Source organism: Cryptomeria japonica, chromosome 10, assembly GCF_030272615.1.
Source record: "Cryptomeria japonica chromosome 10, Sugi_1.0, whole genome shotgun sequence".
In the NCBI taxonomy this organism is placed as follows: domain Eukaryota; kingdom Viridiplantae; phylum Streptophyta; class Pinopsida; order Cupressales; family Cupressaceae; genus Cryptomeria; species Cryptomeria japonica.
In genome coordinates, this window is record NC_081414.1 from 456,199,906 (window position 1) to 456,217,366 (window position 17,461).

Sequence of the window (17,461 nt, forward strand, 5' to 3'; positions counted from 1 at the left end):
TCCATGCCTTGTCTTGTTCAAGACTTCTTTAATGACAACCTTAAGTCATCTATGTGCTTCCATTTGCTTTTTATGATAACTTAGAAAATAGACCATGGAAATAACCCAGATATAGAAGACACCTACTTTAGTTAGAAGAATCTTATATGAAATTGAAACTTTAAATTTGAATTTACTTGTGATTGTTTGTTTATGAATCCTCTATATTTACTTTTATTTCACCATTAAATTATTACTAGCCTAAAATACATCCATTAAACATTAATAGAATCATTTCTGAATGTTTTATACCTTATTGCTTCTATTTTACAATGAATAAAACTCTACCTTATTGCTTCTATTTTACAAAATTTTAATATAAAGTTTATTTATTTTTTATTTAAAATTGGAAAAGATCATTATCTTAGTCAGCTGATAGAAGTAAATCAAGTTTGGGGGATATTTTGGGGCCACAGCCTAAAACGAAGACCCAGATGAATACCAAGAAAAGAATATACTCTCTCTCTTTGTCCATGAGGGTGAGCTTGAGTGAAGGTAATGTAAGGTTTGATTTGTTATTCATTGAAGCTGTGAGTCCAGTCAATCGTAAACAATGGCCTCTTGGACGATCAATCCCTTCATTCTTACCGCCAAACCTACACTGCTTCCTCCCTTCACCACACCGACTCGAACACGGCTATGGGCAGCTTGTCGAAAGTCAAAGTCTCTCCCCCTCCACAGGTGAGGAAGTGTGAAATAACTTATTCTAATGTCGTTTTATCAATTATTATTGCGTGTATACGATTCATGATTTTGCAACCCAACAGACCAAGGGTGTAGTCTATTTCGCATTCTAGAGTCATAGTTGGAAATTGTACAGTCTTTTACTCACCTTCAAATATTTGAGTTTGTCGTTTCATCTATGTGGTGTATAACAGCATATTAGACTATGTGATAATCTACCATAATTCAATTGTTTAGTTTTAAGGCAAGGCCTTTATTTTACGATTAGTGTTTTGCAAGAAACTATTTCTTGTTGTCCTGTATGGTTTACTTATCATTATGTGATGTTCATGTAGGGGAAATGCCATAACTTCTTTGGAAAAATCACCCATGGCAACATTACTCTAATTCAAATATACTTAACTACAAAGTTTTTCCACGATAAGATTTTTTCCTTCCATTCCTTAATCTTTGAAGGAGCAAGTATATATAGTCTAAGATGATTAGCTTCGGATCAACAACCCTTTGTTGGTTAGGATTGTGTCCCCATACATACACATATGTGGAAAAGAAGGCTCATATTGTATGGCTAATATACAATGTTCTATTGAGTTTTTAGCTTGGATAGAAACTTCCGCACAGGTCCATTGCATTAAAGTGAACGTCTTTTATTTAGGTAAATAAGTCTAATAAAGTATACGTATGCATTAATGATTTTGACTTACCTTCTATCTTATTTTTATAAGTGATAAGGATGCTTCTGTAATTAAAGCTGATTTTTAGTATATCAGATTTTTAATTGAATTAGTACAAAGATATGAAGAAGTTTGAAAAAAACATACAGATTGCTTTCAAAAGAATGAAAGAGTAATATTTTTCGGAGTTTTGAAAAACTGTATATAATATGCCTGAATAACAGAGTACATGTTGATTTTTGTGTAGTTGTGAGTAACATCAGTTATTGAGGTTTGCTTGGAAGTTTTTCGAAGGAATGGAAAACTCATTTGAAAGTGTACTAATCTATGTATGCTTCCACATTTTGAAGTTTTTATTATTGTGTGATTTATGCAATCTTATTTATCACAAGGCCATTGTCACTAGGATATGAAAATTTTCTTCATATATCTCTACATAAGGACAAGATGTCGAAGATGGTAACTTCAGCGATATCATACCTGCCGTATTTATGGTTTTCTCGTGCTCTCAAGCTGGAAATGTTTCGGTTTCATTTTACATCTTTCGCTGTTTATTCTTCATGTATCGAAGACCTTGTTGCTGTCACCAACTTTGTCTTAGCTGGCAATCCGTTTCCTTCCCTTCGTTGGACTTCATTGGCCCATGATGCATGTCGGTGTGTAACTGACACCGTCCTAATTGTCTCGTATACCGGTTTCTTCTTGAGGAGTCTATCGGTTATTGAAGGAAGTTTCTTTATTCATGTGCCGTGGGTTATTTAGTAGAATATCGACTTACTTTGAGGTGTTCGTTTTGCTGTGACTTCGTAGCTACTATTATTTCCTGAGTTGATCATTTTTATTCAGCAGTGAACATTGGAGTGCTCAGATTTGTTCAATTGCATCTTCTTTACATTATTTTGTATGCAGATTTTCTGATAGTCAACTTCTATCTGAGCATTATCAATCATTGTTAAAATGATTGCCTTCTAAGTGAGACAGATATGTACTTATTTTGAGACTTCAATAAAACTATCTTTTGGTGTGGCTGGGTTTTTCACCCTCAGGTGGAGGGTTTTCCAGGATAATTTTATCTGTGTTTATAGCTTTCTGATTTTAATTTTAACACAAGAAACGTAAGCTTTCCAACTCTAATAGCATGATAGTGATGACCACACAATTATATTGAGAGGGGGAGTGGGGCGGGGTGAATCAGTATAATACAATCTTTTAGTTTTTTAAATTAATAATCACAATAACATCAATTGCACAATATCATTCACATAAGATCTAACAATTATACAACACAAGTAAAACATATGATTAACATGGAAAATCATACAGGATAAAGCCACGGAAAAATATTGCTTATATAAACTTTTCTTACAAACTTTATAGGTACCAACCCATAATAGGAGACACCAACCCCCTCAATTTGTAGGCATCAACCCATTGGAGGTACCATTTCCCACAACTAAGTACCAACTTAGCAGGAGACACCAGTCTCTTCAATATGAGGCACCAACCTCAAAACAAATTCCACCTTATGAATGTTACTTCTACAACTGATGATGGACAATTTAATTTCCTTATTTAATCTTACTCCTTTAATGAGTGTTAGTTATATAAACCATAGTTTGAAGACTCGGACTCGGGCTTGACTCGACAGCCCAAAATTTTGACTCGGACTTGGGACTTGGCACAGACTCAACAAAAAACTTGGCACAAACTCAGCCAAAAAAAACCTCATAATTACACAAAAAAAGGACATTAATGCATTTAGAAAACATAAAATGATTAAAGTCTAATTTGACTATCAATTTGTCATAATTCAAACATTACATGTCACATGATCCTCAAGCTCTCAAAATTTGAAATTTCATAGTTTCAAAGTTGAACAATACTCTGTTATACAACAAAACTATGAATAATAAATATATTTCAACATTATAACTATTTACATATGATGATATGACAATTTAAAAAAACAACCAAATACAATCTACATCTTTGTTTTTCACCTGCTAGTGTAAATTTTTCAAGCCTTGAACTACAAGGTAAGTCAATATCAAAATGATGATAGATGTTTCTTCAAAGTGTCTTTGTTTTCCTCCATTGCATCCACTTTTGCTACTTCCGTTTGATGATTTGATCAACTTCAAATGCTAAAAAAATCTCTTTTCAAATCATCTTCTTTCTATTTTGATGCTTTACTAGGTGAAATGGGTGAATAAGAGCAAAAAATGACCAAGAAAAGTTGAAATTTCACTTAAAAAAGCATAGTTGTTACGTCGAAGCACCAAATGGAAGAGTTTGAGCTGAAGACTTAGAAGTCCAAGCTTGAGACTTAGAGAGTCTTGGAGCAAGACTCGGCTAGACTCGACAGGGGAGTGGTGCAGTCACGGTAGGAGAGTCCTCAAGGAGAATAGTCCGGACCGTGCAACAAGAGTAAACACAATAGAAGCAATACAATGTGATGGAGGCAATGCAGAATCAAACTTATATTATATCATGGAATTCAAGTACAAATTGGCCGGCAACATGTGGGCTATCTGGTTTGACACATAGGCCTGATTACAAACGTGCTCAAAATACAGTATCCAGGCTCAAGCAAGAATACGAGCCAACTCTGGACCTCCTAATCTTCCGATTATTCTTCTATATCTAAAGATTTGTCTTCCATATGCTTAATTACATCGATTTATATGATATTCATAGCTCTAGGGTGATCCGCGTTGGCCCAAGATACAATTGCCGATGAATAAAGTTACAATGTGAAGAACAACTAAGTCGGCCTCCGCCAAAAGAATTCCTCCATAAACGACATAGAAAGATGTGCGAACTCAGGGGGAAGGTCGGCCACGAGCTAAGGAACATTGGAGGATACGAAATCGGGGCTCCGCAAGCTACATAAATGATCTTCAAGATTCTCCATTAGCAAATAGGTCCAAGTAGCTCCGGTGCTCTGATTAACAAAACTAGCACATATTCCGGAAGCGATAACTTGCCAGAAAAAGATCCAAATGACCTGCGGACCTAGGATGAGGTAGATGAACATGCCCACGAACAAAATCTAGCTCCACAAGATCCGGTGAACAAATGCGGTAAAACGCCGAATAAAATGCTGAAACTACAAGGCAAAATTGAACTAAAAACAAATTGAAATGTAAATGTTTATGGTTGATGCAAGATTGCCAAGAACCAGGGATGCTCCTGCATTAGACATCGGGGGTTGATAAAAAAAATGAGTCCCGCACTTTGTGGGGGCTAGAGGAAAACCAAGATAGTCTACCTCAGCCTGAGAAATCCATGATGAGTCTTCCACTGGTCTGTCCTTCCACTTCACAAGATACTCTCTGTATTGTGTGCCTCAGGTGTTACGCCCAATTCTGCTATCCAAACTCTCTTCAATCTGGTCCGGTACCCTTTGGGGCATTTGATTCTCCAAGTTTGCTTCACTGTCTTCATTGAATTTTGCCTCATGATACTATGTAGGTTTGCAATGTTGAATATGGGTGAAATACCCAAGGTATCAAGTAATTCCACTTCATATGCATTTCCAGAACTAAATCTCCTCAAGATCTTACAAGGTCCAAACTGTGCTCCTTGAGGAAACTTGTACTTTACTATGATCTTGTTTATTGCTCTAGAGTCAGTTTTATCCTCCATTCTCCATTCTTCTTAAATGCTAATGCTTCTGGGACTGCACAAGGGCTCAAACTTACCCTGATCAAACCTTTCTTCAATAACTCCTGCATTTGTCTATTCAACTCCTCATTTTCTGTTGGTGTCATCCGATGTGTTGCTTTGTTAAGCAAACTAGCTTCGGGAATCAAGTCCATGCAATGATTGATACTTCTCACAGGCGGCAATCCATCAGGTACATTATCTGAAATGATGTCTCCATATTCTGTCAGCAACTCTTTTATCGTCTCCAGTTGTTCTTCTTCATGCTCCGGGTTTTCAATCTTCTTATGAACTAAAGAAAAACACATATTCTCATGCCTTATCCCATCCAAGAATTTATTTCCATCTACCAAACAAATTCTAGCATTAGTACAAACTTCACTCTTAAAAGGTTCCTCCAAAGGCAACGAGGTCTGTTTCATCCCATTTGCAACAATAGTGTATATGTCCCTTCTTCCATCATGTACTGCTTTTCTATCATATTCCCAAGGTCTACCCAACAAGATATGACATACATCCATAGGCATAATATCACACAAAACTTCATCATGATAAGATCCAATCTTCAATTTTACCAAACAGTGTTCACTTACCAATACCTTATGATCATCCTGAATCCAAGCTATCTAATAGGGCTTAGGGTGCTTCAATCTCTCCAAATTTAGCTTATTCACCATCTCTTCCGAAACAAGGTTATTTGTATCTCCATCCTCCAGTCTGTTAGCTGATCCGGTAGGTTCCTCTTCCGCCAATGCTGCTCTTCCACGGTTTTCTGTCCTCTTACATTCAAAAGCACGATGTCCTTCTCCTCCGCATTTAAAGCAGGTTCCTCTAAAGTTCTAAACACTCTCTTTTCCTGTCTTCTGTCCTCTTTTCTATAACCCTCATTCCGGTAACCATCATTTTCTTTTCTCCGGTAAAAATTGTTGTCATCCTTCCGGTATGAATTACCATCTTTGCTAACTTCCTTGTCTTTATTCTGATCTGCACAGGGTTCTCTCCCTCTAGTATAGGTTCTTCCTCCCTGAAATCTTCCTCCTCTACCTCTTTGCTTCTGCTCATGTCTTTTATTCAACTTCTCCTCCACCTTCAGGGCACATTGATATGCTTCCTCAACACTCTACAATTTGATTAGACTAAGTTCATCCTGTATAGACATCCGCAACCCATTCAAGTATGTAGCGACTTGTTCAATCTCATCCTCGGTGTGTCCGGATCTGATATGCAACTTGTAGAATGCTTTTGTATACTCCTTCACACTAGGTTCCTTCTGCTTCAGGTTTTGCAACTTCCAGAACAGATTCACTTGATAATCGGCAGACAAGAACTTCGATTTCAACTTGTTAACCATTCGCTCCCAAGATTTAATCTTTTCTTTACCTCTTCTCTGTCTATCTACCTGCAAGTGTTCCTACCAAAGAGACGCATGTCCTTTCAACTTGGTACAAGCATATTTCACCTTTTAGTCTTCAGCTGTGCTCTCAAAATCAAAATACTTTTCCATCTCTGTGATCCAATCAAGCAATTCATTTGAATCTAACTTGCCATCATAATCCGGTGGGTGAAAATGTGGTTTGGTATTCACTCTGGTCAAGACTTTTAGAAATCTCTCTTCTTCTGGATCGATCGCCGGTTGATTTGCTCCTTCTTCTCCTGCCTCTACTTCCTCTTCATCATCGCTCACATCTTCAACATGTCGACCTCTTCTTTGGGCCGTTTCAACAACTTCCAATCGAGCTGCAATTCCTCTCAACATTTCCATCACAGCAGGGTCTACATTTCCATGCGCTCCACCACCTCTAGCATTTCTTCGGGCCATCTTTACACAAGTCCTCTGCAGCTGCGGGTCGGATCCTCACTCTGCCACCCCACAACAAAATTCTTACAGGACTTTGCAATCTCCGGAACAAAAACTCGCTCTGATACCACATGGTGCAGTCACGGTAGGAGAGTTCTCAAGGAGAACAGTCCGAACCGTGCAGCAAGAGTAAACACAACAAAAGCAACACAATGTGATGGAGGCAATGCAGAATCAAACATATTATATCATGGAATTCAAGTACAAATTGGTCGGCAACATGTGGGCTATCTGGTTCGGCACACAGGGCTGATTACAAACATGCTGAAAAATACAGTATCTGGGCTCAAGCAAGAATGCGAGCCATCTCCGGACCTCCTAATTTTCTGATTATTCTTCTATATCTGAAGATCTGTCTTCCATATGCTTAATTACATCGATTTATATGATATTCATAGCTCTAGGGTGATCCACATCAGCCCAAGATACAATTGTTGATGAATAAAGATGTAACGTGAAGAACAACTAAGTTGGCCTTCGCCAAAAGAATTCCTCTGGAAACAACATAGAAAGATGTGCGGACCCAGGGGAAGGTCGGCCACGAGCTAAGGAACATTGGAGGGTACAAAATCGGGCTCCGCAAGCTACGAAAATGATCCGCAAGATTCTCCATTACCAAATAGATCCAAGCAGCTCCGGTGCTTTGATTAGCACAACTAGCACATATTCTGGAAACGATAACTTGCCGGAAAAAGATCCAAACAACCCATAGACCTAGGATAAGGTAGATGAACATGTCCACGAACAAAATCCAACACCACAAGATCCGGTGAACAAATGCGGCAAAATGCAAAATAGAATGCTGAAATTGCAAGGCAAAATTGAACAAAAAACAAATTGAAATGTAAATGTTTTTGGTTGATGCAAGATTGCCAAAAACCAAGGATGCTCCTGCATCAGGGAGTCTTGTTGACTCGGCTCGGTTAGTTCAGGGACTTTGGAGTTTGAAGAGTTCTGAAGAGTACTGTTGTCATTTTATGACACCCTTGGTCCATCAGTGAGAACCGATCAAAGATATGTTCCATGGACTAGCGCAGCCCCAGTTGATCAAGGAGAGAAGAATCATGAAGTGTGAAGTGTTGCCTTGTTTGGAGGAAGTTCCTCCCTTGACGTTGTCTTCTTCCCCGGAACTCTAGAACCTCGAGGTTTCGAAGTTCTCTGCCTTAGCCGCTTTCTTTCCTTCTCCGAAACTCCGGAACCCCGAGGTTCCAAAGTTCCCTTCCTTCCCTCATCTTCTCTCCAGTTTCTTCGGAATTTCGGAACCTCGAGGGTCCGAAGTTCCTTCCCTAGCTTAGCCCCTCCTCTCCTTAGCCTTTCTCTCCTTTTGCCCGGAACTCCGGAACCTCGAGGTTCCGAAGTTCCTTGTCCCTTTTCTCCTTTCCTTCCGGAACTCTGGAACCCCGAGGTTTCGAAGTTCCTAGCCTTCCTTTCCTTTGCCTCTTCTCTTAAGCTTCTCCTTTCCTCGGAACTCCTCTCTTTAGCCCTTTCCCTTTTCGGAACTCCGAAACCCCGAGGTTCCGAGGATCCCTTCCCTTGCCTTTCCCGGAACCCCGAGGTTCCAAGGTTCCCTCCTCCCCCTTCTTCCTTCTTCTCCCCGGAACTTTAGAACCCCGAGGTTCCAAAGTTCTTTTTCTTCTCTTCTTCTCTCTATCCCGGAACTCCGGAATCCCGAGGTTTCGAAGTTCTTCCCTTGTCTTCCTCACTTCGGGAGTCCGAGCTTCCGAAGTCTGCGGGCTTCCTTCCGACTGGCGACACTTCCAGATGGCGTGATCGACACTCAAGGCTTTTAATACTCCGACAGTTTTGGTGACTTGTGCACTTTCTTTTATGGAGCCACAAGGGTGCATTAATTGTTTTGGCAGGATTTCCATCAAGGGAGGTACGGGGCCATGCTTGGTGACTTATGTCATGTCTGACTTTGGAAGGTCAGTCAATCCACCTTCTCAGGATTGCCTTTGGTGGTATGGCTAGGTTGCTTGTATGTACAAGCCAAGTGCATGCACTTCCCTGCACTTCCACACTGGCATGCAGGGGTCATGATCACCATTGTAACCCATTTTTTTTATATAAGGCTGTTAAGCCTCATTGTAAAGGGTTCTCTCCCTGCTGCCTTGAGCTATCTTATGCTCTTCTCTTCTCTTGAAGACTTGTAATCTTTTGCATTTCTGCCGCTGTAAGATTGGCTTTGGCCTTTGAATGAATTGAAACTACCATTCTTGCCTTACTTTGACTTATGCATGCTGTGTATGTGTTCTTACCTCCGTTATAAGTGTATGTTAGTGGTTTTCTTTCACATGTATGCTGTGTTAACTTGTTTTCTGAGTGTGACTTGTGGGAATCCTTCTCCTCTCTTGACACTTAGAAAATCCTAACCTCCACATGCGTTTGGGTCACTCATGCAATTAAAGTTTGTGCATTCCTTGGGCATTTCAATTGATTCCTTGTCCCATTTCTGGTGGGGAGAGGAACAATCTCTTCTTGGTGCATCACCTCCTCCTATTTCCAGCATTCTCTCTTCCCTTTACCTCTGCAAGTTGTTTAGGTAGGCTTAGGAATTAGTTTTAGAGTGTTGAGTTGTTTCAACACCTGCACCTATTTGAAGAAGGAAGCCGGCCTTCTCCGGAGATTCAACCCCTTGCGCAAGGTCCCACACTTCGGGGTTGTTTCCATGTTTCACAAGGTTGCTGAGTTGATAGCTTAGCAAGGGTGCAAGCTTTTGTGATAACCGTTTTTGGCACGCCTGGTGGGACTTCATTCAATTCACATGCTAAGGATTTAGTGCTAATTCTTAGCGTTTTAGCCTTTAGAAGCAGTCATCTTCAAGCACTTGGGAACTCTGCTCAAGACCGGTCTATTACACGCAATTATTCCTCACTCTGGAACTCCCAAGTTCCGAAATTAGTGAGGCCATCTTACCTTGGAACCCCGGAAGCCCCAGGTTTCGAGGTGCTTAGGTCTGGAAACCCGGAACCCCCAGGTTCGGAACTCCCGAACTTCCTCACTCAGGACGTCCGAGCTCCCGAGGTGCCGCGGTGGTCATACTCCGCAACTCCGGACCTCCGAACTTCCGAGGTGGGTTGCGGATTTCATGCCCAGAATTCACACAAGGGCCTCTTCTAGAGGCAGTTTTCAATTCATAGATCTTCCATCTGCAGGCTCTAGAAGGAGGAGAGGCAGATCTTCATTATCACCAGTCAGGGGTGTCGAGGTTGTAAACACTCCATCTCCCAGGTCTCATTCTACTCCATTTACAAGACCATTGCTATCAAGGGGTCCCACCACTCATATCAATAGACCATTGTTTCACATGGCAAGAAATCAAGTCTTTGTTACCTTCAATGGGGGGAGTCCATTTGTTTTGACTCAATGGAATGACATACCAGTGGCTGCGTTGAAGAGTATACCATACTTCATTGGTGAAACAACTACTACACCCATCGAGCACATTCAAGACATTGCAAACATCTGCTCCGTCCACAATATCACTCAGGATGATGTTGCTGTCAGACTCTTAGCCACATCTTTGAAAGGCAAAGCCTTGTAGTGGTATAGAGGGTTGCCATCTAGTTCCATTCACAATTGGGATGAATTGGGGGAGAGGTTGTGCAACCATTTCGAAGACAAAAGTGATCACCTATCACTTGTGGAGCAATTAACTACGATCAAGAGGGCACCCCATGAGTTCATGGGAGACTTCAACTTCAGATTCCATAAGACATGGAATAGGATTCCTGCTCTAGTGAAGCCATCTCCAAATCATGCATTCTTGTATTATCTTAGAGCTCTCAACAACAATATAGCTGTCATGATCCAATCAATGGGTGGAGCCTCTCTACCGGGTGCATACGACATAGCCATAAGAGCAAAAAATTGTTTGATCCAGGCTGGGAAGATAGCTCCAAGGCCTCCAATGCCTCTCTTCCCAGAAGCTCCCACTCAACAACCCACCTTGGCTCCTATCCCCATGGCTCCCGCAGGACAATCATCCACGCCATATACATCCTCCAATGAGTTCCATGAGGTCAAGGTTCTATTACAAAACTTTGGCAATGAGTTGGTGGCACTAAAAAGACAGCAAACTCAATATAACAGACCTTACCAAGCACAAGGTCAAAATTATCAGGAAAATAGGCCACCCTTTCAAGGGCAAAACCAATGGAGCAATGCCAGGCCTTTGAATAGTGTGAACCCCACAATCGCAAGCATCTCAAAGGCGATAGTTCCAATGCAAAATAACCTCGCCTAAGAACAAGATTGGTGTCAACCATGCAATTAGCCACACAACCAAGGTATATGCCAAAGTGGAGGGTTTGTCCAAACTTTAGTAGCACAAGATGAGCTGACCACTTCTGGCCAGCAATATGACCCAAATCAGCCTAGTGCTGGCACTCAGGCTCACTTACAAGGGGATTCCACCTTTGTCAATTGGCAGGAGGCAGAATTCTGTGGTTTGAACCAAACAAATGGTGAGTCCATGCTACAGTATGCAAGGTCAAAGAAGAGAGCCATGGAGGCTGCCTCACCTTCAACATCAGCCCAAGCTCCAACACCCAAGGTAATCGTCCATGAGACAAGCCAAAGTACCATGCAAGGGAACAAGAGGCAGGAGGAGGCCCAAGTCGTCCAAAGAGCAAAGGCAGATCTTGTAACCTCAAAGGGTCCTCTAAAATCAGCTGGTGTCCCTTTCAACATAGTTGATTAGATGAAGAAGGCCAACCTCAATGTCACTATGTGGGAGGCCCTTTCAATCCCATCTCAAAGGATTTGGTTAAAGAGGCACTAAAGGAGGTCAATCAGTCAGGTGATGAGGCAGCAGTCAGAGAAAGGATAGTCTCCGCTAGCTTGGTGCAACCCAAGGAGGAGGAAGGTTCAAGCAAGATCAGCAAGCCTCCCCCTTTCTATCTCTCCTTAATCATAGGAGACAACTTGGTTCACAAATGCATGATAGATTCAGGAGCTAGTAGCTCAGTCATGCCTAAGAAGGTAGCTGACCTTCTTGGCATAGAATACGAACCTGTGACCAAAGGGGTGGTCCAGTTAGATGGCACTTCTATTAAGACAGTAGGGGTGGTAAAAAATTTGAAGTTAACCTTGCATGCATGCCCTGGTTGCACTGTCTTGCAAGACATATCATTCCTGCCTTCTTTGCCATCTGCTTGTCTAGAGACTTCACATCTAAGATAGGTGGGTACCTGTCTTCAGACTGGTCCCATATGCTATTTCGAACAAGGTATGGTACCAAGGTCACCATAAGGGCAGAGCCCATTGCCCAAAATCACATTGAGCCCTACACCCCTAGCCCTATAAACATGAATTGCACTTTGCATGAAGAGGGGGAGGAGTGTGCTATCCGTGAGCCTGCTATTCTCTTGCAAGAGGTTCCTGATTGCTTGTTGGATGAATGGGCCAATGCTTTTGAGTTTGATCCATTAGCTGAGACTGAAGAGACTGGGCTTGGCACCTATTGTATCCATGAAGAGGATACTCCTATTCCCAACCTCATCAAGACACAAGGAGACTTAGAGGGGTTATGGAACATGTTTGTTGATGGTTCAAGAAACAAGAATGGTGCAGGTGCCGGGGTAATGCTTGTTTCTCCTGAGCAGGAGAAATATTTCTTCTCCTTTAGGCTTCAATTTGGTTGCACTAACAATGTTGCTGAGTATGAAGCCTTGATCCAGGGTCTCCAACTTGCACAAAGCAGAAAGATCAGAGCTTTGCAAGTATTTGGAGATAGTGAGTTGGTTGTCAAACACATCCGAGCCCAAAGTGTAGCAAAGAACAACCTACTCAAATCATACAAACACAGGGTTTGGGATTTGATTGAAGGATTTGAGGCCTTCAATATCCAGAGCATTCCTAGGGGTAAGAACAAGCATGCTGATAGGCTTGCAGCGGTTGGTGCTCAGTTCGACATACTAACGCATGTTGCAAGAGAGAAGGAGCAACACATCAGACTTGTTGTGAGGCCTGCTGTCCCAGACAATCAAGTGAATTGGCAAGTGTTCGAAAGTGATCAATAGATCTTCAACTTCTTGCAAAATGAAGCAGAGTTTTCTGCTAAAAATCAATCTAAGTTGCAAGACCAGTATGGAGATCAAATCATACAGCTCAACTTTAACAAGTTGCCTAAAGGTCTAGTTACCTTGGAAGGCATTTTCAACTCGGATGATCAGTTGAAGAAGAAAATGAACTTGGCTGCAAAGAGGGGCGATTACAAGCCAGTTGTTGTTGCTGAGGGGAGGTCCTTGAACTTGGGCAAGGTGTGTTCCTCAATTGAGCAAGAGCCCTTTGTTGAGCTTTGCCAAATGATGACATAGTTGCTTGGACCTATGAAGACTTGAAGGGTTTTGACCCCAGCTTAGCCCAGCATACCATAGAGCTAAACCCGGATGCAAAGCCAGTAAGACAGAAACAAAGGCCAATAAACCCCAAGATTGAGCCACTAATGAGGAAGGAGTTGACCAAGCTCATAGAAGCCAATATCATCTTTCCTATCAAGCACTCCTCCTGGGTGGCCAACCTTGTCCCTGTAAGGAAGAAGAATGGGGAAATCAGGCTATGTGTAGACTTTAGGGATCTCAATAGAGCCTCCCTCAAGGATCATTATCCCCTTCCCTCTATGGAGCAGATTCTCCAAAAGGTCAGTGGCTCAGAAAGATTTTCATTCTTGGATGGGTATTCAGGCTACAATCAGATCTTGGTCCAAGAATTAGACTAATACAAGACTGCATTTACTGCTAAGTGGGGTACCTATGCTTATTGTAAAATGCCCTTTGGGCTAACCAATGCAGGTGCCACATCCCAAAGAGCAATGGACATGGCTTTCAAGGGTGTATTAGCAAAGTTTGTGCTTGTATACCTTGATGACATAACTGTTTATTCGAAGCATGCAGCTGACCATCTTGGTCATCTTGAGCAGGTGTTCATGAAATGCAGGGAGTATGGTGTGTCCTTGAACCCTAGCAAGTGTGTATTTGCTACTGATCAAGGAAGATTGCTAGGACACATCATATCCAAGGAGGGTTTGACCATTGATCCAGAGCGAGTGGAGGCTATTCTTTCTCTTCCACTCCCCAGTCACAAGAAAGGATTGCAAAGTTTCCTTGGTAGGATCAACTTTGTGAGGAGGTTCATTCCCAACCTTGCCACCATGGTAAAACCCCTCACTTCCATGTTGAAGAAAAATTTGGCTTTCAGTTGGACCAAGGAGGGAAGGGCCGGTTTCGAAGAGATCAAACAAGCAATTGCTCAGGCCCCTACCCTTGTCAATCCCAATTATGAAAGGGATTTTATCCTCTATATCTTTGGAGGAGAGTCCAACATCTCAACTGTCCTAACACAACTGAACAATGACAATTTGGAGCAACCCATTGCTTTCTTTAGTGAGGGGCTAAAGGAATATGAGCTCAAATATAGCTTTGTAGAGAAGCAGGTCCTCACTGTTGTAAGGGCATTAAAAAAGTTCAGGCACATGTTGTCCAACAACAGGATCCAACTCTTAGTTCCGCATGCAAGTGTCAAGGATTTCCTTCTAAACAAGGACATTAGTGAGAAGAGGGCTGGGTGGATAACCACGGTCATGGAGTATGACATCAACATCAAGATCACCAAGCTTTTAAGAGGTAGGGGCCTATGTGAACAGCTTGTCTCATCTTCTAAGACTCCTTCAGAGGTCGCCCTTGTGTTACAAGAAGATCAACCAATTGACAACAACACTCAATTTAGTTGGGTAAGTGACATGACCACCTTCTTAATGGAAGGTAGATACGTCCAAGGTCTGGACCGGACCAAAAGAAGACACTTCAGGTTGCAGTCCATTCCCTATACCTTAGTGAATGGCACTCTTTTCCGAAAAGACTCCAATGGAGTCTTACTAAGATGCATCGAGCAAAACCAAGTCAGCAGACTGTTAGAGGAATTTCATGATTGCTCTTTAGGGGGCCACTTCTCTGCAAGGACTATGGCTATCAAAATAATGAGGGCTGGTTATTACTGGCCATCCATATTCACTGACTCACATAGATGGGTGAAGAATTGCAAGAAATGTGCTCTCTTCTCTGGGAAGCAAAGACTAGCTGCCCTACCTCTTCACCCCATCCAGGCAGATCAACCGTTCACCCAATGGGGTTTAGACTTCATTGGCATGATAAACCCACCTTCTAGTGCTGGCCATAAGTGGATCTTGGCCGCAACAGATTACTTTACTAGGTGGATAGAGGCAGTTGCATTGAGGGATGCCACTGAGGCCTCAGTGTTGGAATTCCTTGAGGGAATTGTGACAAGATTTGGTGTTCCCTCCACCATCATATCAGACGATGCCAGGGCATTTGTTGGAACCCAAATCAGTTCTTGGGTAGTTAAGCATGGTGTATACTTGAAGACATCATCCAACTATTACCCTCAGGGTAACGACTTAGCTGAATCTTCCAACAAGAACCTCACCAGGATAATTAAAAGGACAATTGAAGACATTCAGAGGGCATGGCATACTAAGTTGAAGACAGCCTTATGGGCTGACAGGATCACACCCAAGAGGGCAATTGGTAACTCCCCTTTCATGCTAGTAAATGGGAAGGAAGCAAGACTCCCAACTTCCCTAGAGTTACCCTCTCTTGAACTAGCACATCAGCGGGAATTGATAGAAAATGATGCCATGATAGTAAAGGCTAGCAGAGCTGATGGAGCTAGAGGAGGTTAGAAGTCAGGCTATGCATACACTTGAGACTCATCAAGGACATGTCAAGAAAGTTTTTGACAAAAAGGCGACTAATAGGGTCTTCAAAGAAGGAGATCTAGTTCTCAAGTGGGATGCAGACAGAGCCAAAGCTGGGTGACACTCCAAGTTTGATGCTATCTGGAGTGGCCCATATGTCATCACTAGTTGCAAGGAGGCCAATGCATTTCATCTCTCCAAGACCGATGGCGAAATCCTTCCAATCCCAGTGAATGGGATTCATCTCAAGCCTTGCTTCTAAAGAAGGTGTTGATGACTATGTATATATTAGACTAGAGGTTGTTTTGCTTTCATAAGTGCTTGTGCACATGCTGCATCCTCCCTAAGAGGATGTGTGCTCTAGTTTTCAGTTTTCCTCCAAGTGATGGCACACACATGTTTTGGGTCTTTTCATGACTCAATGCCCAATGGATGCTCAAGGCTTCTGGACTTCATGTTTAGCAGGCAAGCATCCCGCAGAAATTGCCAAAAATGTTGTCATTTTATGACATCCTTGGTCCATTAGTGAGAACCGATCAGAGATATGTTCCATGGATCAGCGCGGCCCCAGTTGATCAAGGAGAGAAGAATCATGAAGTGTGAAGTGTTGCCTTGTTTGGAGGAAGTTCCTCCCTTGGCCTTGTCTTCTTCCCCGGAACTCCGGAACCCCGAGGTTCTGAAGTTCTTTGCCTTAGCCACTTTCTTTCCTTCTCCGGAACTCCGGAACCCCGAGGTTCCGAAGTTCCCTTCCTTCCCTCATCTTTTCTCCAGTTTCTCCGGAATTTCGGAACCCCGAGGGTCCGAAGTTCCTTCCCTAGCTTAGCCCCTCCTCTCCTTAGCCTTTCTCTCCTTTTCCCGGAACTCCGGAACCCCGAGGTTCCGAAGTTCCTTGTCCCTTTAATCCCTTCTCTCTGGAACTCTGGAACCTCGAGGTTCCGAAGTTCCCAGCCTTCCTTTCCTTCGCCTCTTCTCTTAAGTTTCTCCTTTCCTCGGAACTCCGGAACCCCCAGGTTCCAAAGTTCCCCTTCTCTCTTTAGCCCTTTCCCTTTTCGGAACTCCGAAACCCTGAGGTTCCGAGTTCCTTTGCACAGTTCCCCAGAACCTCGAGGTTCTGAGGTTCCCTCCTCCCTCTTCTTCCTTCTTCTCCCTGAAACTCTGGAACTCCGAGGTTCCGAAGTTCCTTCCCCTTTTGCCTTCTCTCTCTAGTTCCTCCGGAACTCTGGAACCCCGAGGTTCCGAAGGTCTTTTTCTTCTCTTTTTCTCTCTATCCTGGAACTCCGGAACCCCGAGGTTCCAAAGTTCTTCCCTTGTCTTCCTCACTTTGGGAGTCCGAGCTTCCGAAGTTTGCGGGCTTCCTTCCGACTGGCGACACTTCCGGATGGCGTGATCGACACTCAAGGCTTTTAATGCTCCGACAGTTTTGGTGACTTGTGCGCTTTCTTTTATGGAGCCACAAGAGTGCATTAATTGTTTTGGCAGGATTTCCATCAAGGGAGGTACGGGGCCATGCTTGGTGACTTATGTCATGTTTGACTTTGGAAGGTCAGTCAATCCACCTTCTCAGGATTGCCTTTGGTGGTATGGCTAGGTTGCTTGCATGTACAAGCCAAGTGCATGCACTTCCCTGCACTTCCAGATTGACATGCAGGGGTCATGATCACCATTGTAACCCATTTTTTTTATATAAGGCTGTTAAGCCTCATTGTAAAGGGTTCTCTCCCTGCTGCCTTGAGCTATCTTATGCTCTTCTCTTCTCTTGAAGACTTGTAATCTTTTGCATTTCTGCAACTGTAAGCTTGGCCTTTGGCCTTTGAATGAATTGAA

At 42.6% G+C, this 17,461-nt stretch overlaps 1 protein-coding gene across 2 annotated transcripts in view; it reads left to right on the top strand.

Moving 5' to 3' along the window:
- The first annotated feature begins 433 nt into the window (after positions 1 to 433).
- Positions 434 to 17,461, top strand: part of LOC131067522 (ubiquinol oxidase 4, chloroplastic/chromoplastic) — a 154,385-nt gene continuing 137,357 nt past the window's right edge. For both annotated transcript variants that reach the window (XM_058002554.2, XM_058002555.2), the window contains exon 1: positions 434 to 720. In XM_058002554.2, the coding sequence (XP_057858537.1) occupies positions 593 to 720 (128 nt within the window). In that variant the 5' untranslated portion in view covers positions 434 to 592. The remainder of the gene's footprint in view (positions 721 to 17,461) is intronic.